This window comes from Melanerpes formicivorus, unplaced genomic scaffold (genome assembly GCF_026170545.1).
Source record: "Melanerpes formicivorus ecotype bairdi unplaced genomic scaffold, bMelFor1.0.p_v2 SCAF_45, whole genome shotgun sequence".
NCBI classification, from domain to species: Eukaryota; Metazoa; Chordata; class Aves; order Piciformes; family Picidae; genus Melanerpes; species Melanerpes formicivorus.
This window is the reverse complement of record NW_027142397.1, coordinates 5,081,353-5,091,189: the sequence shown is the minus strand read 5'-3', so window position 1 is coordinate 5,091,189 and position 9,837 is coordinate 5,081,353. Positions and strand designations below refer to the sequence as shown.

The following is a 9,837-nucleotide window of genomic DNA, read 5'->3' as shown; positions in this document are numbered from 1 at the left end:
CAGCGGCCGCCCGCCGCAGGCCAATAGCGGCGGGGAGCGCGGGGCGGCGCCCCGCGCCGGCGGCGCCCTATGGCGGATAGGCGCGGGCCGCCGCCGGCCGCAGGCGGGCCAATGGGGAGCGGGGGCGGGGCTGGAGAGCGGCGGCCCGGCGCCCCGGCGCGCGGCTCTAAAGCGCGGCGCGGGGCGGCGCGGCGCAGACGGTCATGGCCGCCACCGCGCAGTACCTGCCGCGCAGCGCCGCGCTGATGCACCCCGACGGGGACCGGCTGCACCAGGGCACCACGTACCGCGAGGTGCAGAAGATGATGCACCACGAGTACCTGCAGGGGCTGGCCCCCGCCGCCGGGCACGCCGTCGGGCTGGCGCACCACCAGTGGCTGCCCAGCGCCGGCACGGACTGGGGCAGCGGCGGGGGCGGCGGCGGCGGCGCGCACCTCCCGCCTGCCGAGCACGCCAAGGGCGGCCCGCCGGGGCCCCGCGAGGAGCTGTCCGCCGCTGCCTTCCATCACCGCCCGCATCTGGTGCACCAGCCGGCGGCGGGCGGCGCGGCGGGCGGCTGGGCGCAGGGCGGCGCGCACCACCTGCCGCCGATGTCGCCGCCGTCGGGGCAGCCGCTACTCTACGCACAGCCCTATGCGGGCCTCAACGGGATGCTGGGGCCGCCGGCGCCTGCACTGCACCACGGGCTGCGCGACCCGCTGGGCGCGGAGGAGGCGGGAGCCCATGAGCTAGCGGCCTCTCCGCCGCCGCTGGGGCCGCCCGAGCCGTCGGACGAGGACGCGCCCAGCTCCGACGACCTGGAGCAGTTCGCCAAGCAGTTCAAGCAGCGGCGGATCAAGCTGGGCTTCACGCAGGCCGACGTGGGGCTGGCGCTGGGCACCCTCTACGGGAACGTCTTCTCGCAGACGACCATCTGCCGGTTCGAGGCGCTGCAGCTGAGCTTCAAGAACATGTGCAAGCTGAAGCCGCTGCTCAACAAGTGGCTGGAGGAGACGGACTCCAGCACGGGCAGCCCCACCAACCTGGACAAGATCGCGGCGCAGGGCCGGAAGCGCAAGAAGCGCACCTCCATCGAGGTGGGCGTCAAAGGCGCCCTGGAGAACCACTTCCTCAAGTGCCCCAAGCCCTCGGCGCACGAGATCACCTCCCTGGCGGACTCCCTGCAGCTGGAGAAGGAGGTGGTGCGGGTCTGGTTCTGCAACCGGCGGCAGAAGGAGAAGCGCATGACGCCGGCCGGGGTCCCGCATCCGCCCATGGAGGACGTTTACGCACAGGCGGACACGTCGCCGCTGCACCACGCGCTGCCCGGTGCCGTGCAGTGACTTCCCGGCCCCGACGGCGGCGGAGTGGCCGCGGGCGGCGGGAGCCGCGCTTTAATTTATTCCTCAGACTGGCCCGGCCGCGCAGCTCAGCCGCGGCCGCTCCGCGCTGTATTTATTCGCCCGACACGGGCCCCCTGCGCGCCGGAGCCGCCCGCGGCCGCAGCAGCAGTAGCCAAAGGTTTGCGATCTCTAATTTATTCCCCCCATCCCGGCCCGGCCCCGCTCCGCCCGGCCCGGCCCGGGGGACGCCTCGGTACCATTTCCCGGCCCGTTTCTATTTATTTTCTAACCGCGCGCGGAGCTCTGTCCCCCCGTGGGTGGGTTGGGTCCGGTCCATCCCCTTGGGTTTCGGTTTTTGTTTGTATCTTTATTGCAAAACCACTGTAGACTGCGAGGGTACGTTTCTATTTATGTTATAGTAAATATTTTATTACTTACATAAACCATTTACCCAGGAACCGGTCTTGTGTCGTCTTTGCGGACTGCGGCGCCCAGCCGGGAACGGACCAGCCCGGAGGAGCCCGGAGGTGGGATCCCCGCCGCCTTCACTATAGCGGGACCCCTGCGTCCCCCTCGGGCTCTTCCTCCCGGGGCGCAGCGCAGGTCGCCGTGGCCGCCCGGTCGGCACCCGGTAGCCGTCGGTTTCCGCGGGGAGCTCGGCGGGTCGTGCTTCTCCGTTAACGGCGCTTCGGCGAAACTTCTTCGCCTGGCACAGGTAGAAATGGCCAAACCGAGCTAGGGTCTTGCCGACGGGGGTCGGTACCGGCCGAGAGGCGATGTTGTGCTGATCGTAACCGAGCTGCAGCCTGGGCAGGAAAACGCTCCAAACGCAACTTTCACCCCGCTTACCGCAGAAGTCATAAATGCACCGGCATGGCCAAGAGGATGCCTTCTATCTACTCAAACCATGCTCTCGGGTTTTCTGATACCATGTTTTCCTGGTTTCATGCCCTAATATTTTGTGGTTCTGCCAAGAAAGGCTGAAAATGTGGTTCCTGCACTATTTCTAGAAGAATCACTGCATCTCTAAACTTGTTCTCTTTCAGCGAATGGCGAGAAAAGTTGCGTGTGAGGACTGTGTTTGCTTTTGCAGGTCCTTTGATTCCTGCGGTATGTTGGGAGAACTTTTGAAACATACAGAGCTCTTGCACTGGTGAAATAGGCAAAATCTGGCAGCAAAGCAGCAAATTCTTTGGTTTTGTTCGGGAGAGAACTTATCAATGTTCTTGAACATCTGGAACTTGCTAGTTTCCCTGGTTGGCTCACGGTGCAAATTTTGTGCTTTGAGAACAGCCTTTAAAAGGGATTTTTCTGGTCACATCCTGCATAGGCATTTGTATGTAATTATTTTTATATATATATTAGGGGTTTTTTTAAGATATCAAATAGCTTGCACTTAAATTTACACATGAAAATTCTCCTCTTGGCTGCAGTTGGATTTGGTTGGATTTTGTGCCTTTGAGGGCCGTGTACAGTATTTGTTTTAAACGGTTCCATTGCAGTAGAAAACGTTACACCATGGTCTCGGGGCCTCTTAAATTTTAGCTGCTTTGCAGCAGCTAATTCTTAACGCTTAACTTCTCTGTGTGCAAATTTCTGGGCAGCTGGCATTTAATTTTAAAAATAAAAGTCCCTTTGAGCAGTTGTTTCATTAAACGCTGTTTGATGCTCCTAAGTATGTAAAGCAATGAGTTTGCTTTGTGGTACAAATCAGCCAGCAAATGCTGCAGCTCAGGGGGTGGTAACTTCCCTTGGCATGTAGAGCACAGTGAGAAATCTCACTGGAAGGCTTCGGTGGGCACTGTTTGTTTTGTCAGTTTCTGTTACAGACTCAGCTTCCTTTTTTTTTTGTGGTAATGAGGCTGATTTTTGGAGAAAAGCACAGAATTGTAGGGCTGTGGTAGAGATCCTGTGTTCCAAAAGTTTTGCTGTATTTACTGGATAGTCTTTCTAAATAGCTGAGCATATGAAGTAGCTTAGATGATGCACTCTGGGCAAAAAAAAATTAAAAGAGAGGGACAATTCAAGGATTGGAGACAATGTATCATGCAAGCATCTAAACGAGCTTTCAGCTCTGAAAATCATCCCTTAACTACTCTTTTGTGTTCCAAACGCCTGTATCGTTGTGTTTCTTGTTTTGGTAGTGCTGTTAGCTCTGCAGAATTTCTGCGTGGCAGCCAGGCTTTAGGAGAAGGAGAAACAGAACTGGAAATGAACAAAAGAGAGGTGATCTGTTACAAGAAAAACTCTTGTTTGCATCGAGTGCTTAATTGTGCTGCTTTTTTACAGCAGGAGCGGTTGCAGTAGCCTCTTCCTTTGGCACTAACCTGGCTGGCAAGCAGCATTTATATTGATACTTGAAAGGGAAGAGTCAGTTTTCACATTGCGTTCTCCTAATGGATGAGATGTGCTGTGAGTGCTGGGGAGGACGAGCACCCTTGGGTGGTTGGGTTTGTCAGATTGGATAAGGCGCTGCCAGCCCCGCTGCATTAGCTCTCTCATGCTGTTGAGCAGCGAAAAATAAAATGCACTTTTATCTATCTTATTTCTGCGGTGCTGCAGCGCTCAGCTGCTCTAAAAAATCCAATGCCCCAAAGCTTTGCCTCTCTTAGAAGAACTTGTTAGTTGCCTTGGTCAAGGATTAAATAGCAATTACTGGAGGGTGACTTGGGGGTGTTTGGTTTTTGTTTGGGTGTTTTTTTTATGGGTGTTTTTTTTGTTTGGTGGTGTTTGTTTCTCACTAAAGTGAAAGTGTGAGCTTGGATTACTGCGTCAGGGTAAAGCACAGGAAGTCAGGACTGCGATGTTGGTATATTAATGGCGTATTAAAGCAAAGCAGATGTTCAAAGAGTTATTTAATAATGCACAAAGTAAGTAGTAGAAGGTGCAGAGTAGCAAGTGCAGATAAGGGAAAAAGTGTTGTGCACATTGCTAATGTGGAGTTTAGGTCTGTGCTGGTGTGAAATCCTGCCTGCAACCCCAGGATGGAGGGAGCTGCAGGAGCTCTCTGCTGTTGGGCAGTGCCTGACCCCAGCAGATGCTCTCCAGAGCAGCACTGCTTTTGCACTGGTGTTTGGGCTGGGGTAGTGCCCTGACAGCACTGGGGCAGGCATACTCCTCCAGTGTGTGCCTGCTGGACACCCCTTTGCCTTGCCAGCACTGGGGTGAGTAGGGCTAGTGCCTAGCACCATGGGGCTATCTCAGACTGGAGAGGTGCAGTTGGCATCAGGCAGATGCTCCCCTGATGGGATCTCAGCCTTTCCCTCATGCTTGCAGTAAAACAGGAGGATGGGCTGTGCCTTCATGTTCTCCATCCTTGCTGGGTGTGAAGCAGCCTGGCCATGCTCTCCAGGTACTCCAGGGCAGCAGTGCTCTCCAAGTGTTGTTGTCTTACAGACTGGTTATCAGCAACTTTGGGCAATTGCAGTTTTCTGCATGACTCTGCTGAACATTGTCTGCATCACTTTTGGAAAAAGCAGACACTTGCTGCTCATCTTTCCTGTGTGCTTAGGTGAAGGTTGTGACAGTCCAGTGTCCAAATTTCTTTCCAGATTTCTTGTCTTAGTTATTGCTGCCTCTTGCCAGAGCAGAGACTGCTTGCTGTGTAATAGCAGCAGAAGTGACTAGGGCACAGCAGTTAGCCTTGCTGGGCACAGCCAGTCACATCCCTACTGGTGCCTTACTGCTTTCCACAGAAGCTCTGCTAACTGCTACTCACTGATCCCGGTAAAGCACCAGCGGTACAGGCTGTCCCCGACCAGCTGAAGCAGCCTCTAAAGCTCTGTAGTCTTTTGCCATGTAAATTTCGATCATCGGTGTTAACACCTTAGAATCTTGTTCCTAACTCTGCTCATCCCTGCTTGCCAGCTCTCCCACAAAGAGAGATTTTAGCACCGTCTGGTTGAGCCTGTATTTTAATTCTGTACTAATGCTGTTTGCATATATTTTAATTTTACATTGACTCTCCCGTTGTTTGTTTGGAGCTGGAGGAGCCCTGGGAAAGCTCAGCCTTGTTATTTTGCAGGTATTGGAGACAGGCTTGGGTTGTGGCCCCCAGGGAAGAAATCCACAGCTGTGGAATTGCTTCTTAGCTGCCTTGTGTTGCTTCTTACTGCCGGGCTGTTTAAAATCAGCACATCCTGGCCAACTAACTCCAAGCTGGTTGTGGAGCTTGTTGCCTGCATCCAGGCTGGGAACACGGCTGGCTGTAGTGTGTATGCCACGGATGGGCTGCACTCTTGCTGCCCTCCTACCACCCTGCCACAAGCCAGCTCCAAACCAGGACTGGGGGGTGTTTGGTTTTGGTTTAGGTTTAAAATGCTAAATTTCCATAGGTGGAAGTGTTTGCTCTCGCTGAGATTCATATTACTGCTTAGAGAGATCTGGCCCTCCTGAAAGGGGAGAGATTTCCCCAGGCTTACACCAGTGAGTATGAGATGGGCTCTGGTCAGCATCATCCCTCTGTTTTACATGTATGTGCATCTACAGGAAAAACAGAAAAAGGCCATCTAGTCTTTTATGTGAACTCCCCCTGTGCTCTGCAGAGCTGATTTATGAGCATTCAGCATCTCTCCCATTCGCTGTTTGTCAGTGAGGGTAACTGTGCATGTGTGCACAGCTCTCACCTGGGCACAGAAGCACAGAAATACAGCAAACTGTGCTTCATCATCAGGTGTTACCCTTTGTGATCAGTGGAAGCTCTACCCCTAAAAGTTTCCCCCCCTGGACTGAGTTTGAACTGAGGAGAGCAGGCTTCCCTAACCCGCCGTGCTGCGCACGGGAATTACAGGGTTGCAAAGGCAGCGTTAGAGCATAGGGTGCTGTACACAAGCTGTAATGTGCATGTTAGATCAGGCCTCATGAATATTTCATGTTCCTTGATATCACTTTATAGTTGGTTTTTTTTTGTGGTGTTGGTCAAAACAAGTGTTATTTCTTGTAAGCCTTTTAGTTAACACAGTTTCCCTGGCTCATCCGCTCTGGAGAGCGCCTGCTGCAGAGGTGACCGCTGTGCGTGCCAAGTTTAAAGACATTTTTGATTGATTTTTCTTTTCTTTTCTTTTTTTGGTTTTTTTTTTCCTTTCATCACCTTTCTTTTGGAGCATTTTGCCTCATAAAGACACCTGTGCAACATCTCCAACACCCAGGTCATGTTTCCTTGTGGGTGCGTTGCCCTCTGGCAGCTCCACGGAGGGTGATCTGCTTTTGATCATTTTCCCAGATTATCATTCCTCCAAGGCTTCTTGCTTTTTAATACCTGCAGCAGCTGCTCTAGGGGGGGGGGGGTGCAAAATGGACAGCAGCCACCACAGCCAAAGAACAGCATTTCTTTCGTAACATTTCGGAGCTGGCTCTTCTGTCAGCGCCTGGAGGACTGCTGGAGCTGCCTGGCTCCATCGCAGGATCTGTGCCCAAAATGGCTGAGAGCCCTGAGAGCGAAGGATTAAGAGCCCTGAGAGCAAAGGGTTGAACAAGTGCACCAAAATCTTCCTGCAGATGTCATGTGTATGTACAAGAGTTGTCAGATGCTCTCTGGAAGTGCCTGTTCCTCGCTAAGGGATCAATCCAAGGTATGAGAAAGCCAATGGGCATTTGTTTCACACACACCCCCATTTCACTGTAATATTGGGGGGGTTCTGTAGGAATTGTCATGTGCTTTTTCCTTACCTGGAGCTCAGTCTGTGTTCATACTTCTCACCCACCCTGGAGGCTGTGGGACTTGGAGATTATCCTGGATCTGAGATTTGTAGCTAGCCAAAACTCTGGGAAATGAATTTGATGTACACGTTTGCATCTTTTGCAGTCACTTGCAGGATGAGTTTTAAAGGCTCAGGCCCTTGCACCAGATGTCTTCCTGTACTTTCTTATTTTAATATGTAATTAGTGTGAATTTGGAGCTGTTTTTTCCAGTCATGCTTAGGACTGACTCTCTCAGACAAAAGGTGTGATGGCTCTTCAAATACATCCACAGAAGTACAGCCAGTGAGAGCTGTAATATAGGAGGATGGTTACCGGATTTGCTGCATTGGAGAGGTTCCTCTAAAACAGTATCAGAGCTCCTGGATTTTCCTGCCAGATCTCCTGTTAATTTCCTTGAGGACTATGAGAAATTTTTGTTTGTTGTTTTGTTGTTGTTGTTTTTTTCCCTCAGTGTTTTTGCTTTTCATGAAGTAATGCAATAAATCTTTCCTTAAATTGCAAGGGTTAATTTCTTACAGAGGGCTAAGAGGACCTCAGCAAAAATGCTGCAGCAGTGTGAGATGCTCCCTGACTGGTGGTGGGAGCTGTGTGGGTCTGCAGACCACTGTCTGCTCACAGTAGCTCCCAATGGAAAGAGCACTGCCATGAGTCAGAGCCTGTGGGGCCATGGAACAGACCTCTCTGCTCCCCTCTCTCATCAGCCTGTACATGGGAATTCTGGTCTGGGCAGTGTTCCCAACCCTGCTGCCACAAGGCTGTGGAGAGCAGGACAGCCATGCTGTGTGTTTAGAGTGTAAGTGCTGTGGAAGGACATCACCCACTGCCAAAGCAGCCTCTGTCTGTTAGCCCAGGGGTCCTGTGGAGCTCCAGCTCATGGTGACAAGTGCAGCCAAGTGCTGTCTCTCCAGCTCCCAGCAGACTGGCATCAGCACAGTGTTATTTTTGCTTCCATTGCCTGTGGCTGTATCTGGCAGAGCTGTCTGGAGAAGCACCAACATGCTGTGGTGGCTGGCCCTTGTCCCCTGCCTTCTCTCCTAGCTGAGTGGGCATCAGGGTGTAACTTTGAATTTCTCTTCTTTAGGACCAAGGTCCACGTCCCCTGTGCCTCCATGTCCTCTGTGGAACCCCAAGTGCCAGGAGCTGGCAAATACTTAGTGCTCAGGAGAGTGTTATTGTCAGATCTTTTCTCATGCCTTAGCAGCATTTTTCAGGAGCAAAGGGATGAAAATTCTTGCCAAACCTGACCTCGTGTGCTGCTTCCCTTGCCATCCCCCCACGGTGCTCTCCTGGGGGAGCCCACGTACTTGTGTGGCAGAGACTGGCAGGATCCACTTGAGCAGTGATGCTCAGGAGCCCGACCCACTGTGCCCCAGCCACTGCAACAGTGAGGGAGAAGCCTGAAGGGCCTGTTGAAGGCTGCAGAATTAGAGCAGGTGTGGGAGCAATCTCACAAACCCCTCATCACTGACAAGTCTGGTGTCTTGTGGTTCAGGCTACAAACCACTACAGGGACTGGGGTTTTAGGTTTGGGGGTTTTTTTTCTATCTTTAAATGTTATTACTTCAGAGAATGGAGCTGGAGGCATCTGCAGCCACCTAGATGGAGGAAACAAGGGGTTTGTGGAGCCCTATGAGAAGCAGGCCAAGCAGCCCACTGGTCAGCTGAAGTTTGGTGTGAAGGATTCCAGAAGGATGTTGATTTTTTCAGTAAATATGGGCAAGCAAAAAGCAGCAGGCAGTTGCAGTACTGTACCGTTCTTAGGGGGTGTGTGAGAATCATGCTTTCATTCAGGAGATGCTTTTAAAGTGAAAGACAAACACATCTTCAGAGGGGTTGTGAAACAGAGCTTTGGTGCATGATGGCCCAGTTGGTTGTACCATTGGTCTGTGCACCCTGACAGCTGCACTGGCTTTTCTGCTGCTCTTCATCCCTGGCCTTTTCTTTCTAGCAGAGATGGAAAAGGCAAAGCCCTCAGCAACACTTTGCTGGGCGGTTGTCACCCAGCATGCTCCTTCTCTGGGTCTCCTCCCAGTGCCTGGCTAGGGGGGCGCTAGGAGTGCTAGGGCACAGCAAGGGCTTGGGAGAGTTGAGCAGGGTAAGGAGCTGTTGGCACAGCTGTGTCTGTGTCAGTGTTCTGCTTCTTGGGAAGCAAAGGGTCAGACCCAGCCAGTAAACACTTCCTGTCCCAGAGCCCTGCCATAGTTCTGCACTTCAGCGGTGCTGCCTGTGCCTGCCTGGACAGGGGCTGGCTGTGCCCCCAGGGAGGAGTTTGTCTCTTCAGCCCTGGCAGCCTCAGTGGCATTTGGGACCGATGGGTCAGCGTCATTAGGAGGAAGAGGACTGAATCGATATCTGGAGTGTTTGATATTCTGCTTAGCAGAACACTTGTTATGTCTTTAATTACTATTTCTAAAAGCACCACAGGATGGAAAGCAAAAGGCAGAAATAAATAGCAAGAGGTGATCAATTGGGCATGAAACCCTTGTTATTGATCACCTTTAACCTCTGCTTAAACTAATGACAGATCTACCATTTCACTGTCCCCAGGCACAAAGCGCATCAATTAGTCCAAGTGCCACATAAATCATGGTGGGTTGCAGAGCATTGCTGAGTGGCCCAGCAGCCTTCCTGCCTGGCAGGGAGGACAAGGCTCCCCTCCAGAGCTGCCAGGGGCACTGGCCTGGGCCATGCTGCTGGAGCACCCCAGATGGTTTTCTCAGGTGAGCTGCTGCTCCAGGAGCTGATATTTTGCAGAAGGTGGCTCCCATGTCACAACTCTGGATGCAGTGCAGGGCTGCAGAAATGACAGCATTTG

General features: G+C 52.7%; 1 protein-coding gene across 1 annotated transcript; it reads left to right on the top strand.

Annotated features, from left to right (window-relative positions):
- The first annotated feature begins 203 nt into the window (after nt 1–203).
- Nucleotides 204–1,780, top strand: POU3F1 (POU class 3 homeobox 1). Its single transcript, XM_068159386.1, has one exon. It carries the CDS (start codon nt 204–206, stop codon nt 1,320–1,322), a length of 1,119 nt encoding a protein of 372 aa, XP_068015487.1. The 3' UTR covers nt 1,323–1,780.
- The last annotated feature ends 8,057 nt before the right edge of the window (nt 1,781–9,837 follow it).

Excerpts from the sequence above, each read along its gene's own strand:
- POU3F1 (XM_068159386.1), top strand. The coding sequence starts at position 204 with ATGGCCGCCACCGCGCAGTACCTGCCGCGCAGCGCCGCGCTGATGCAC.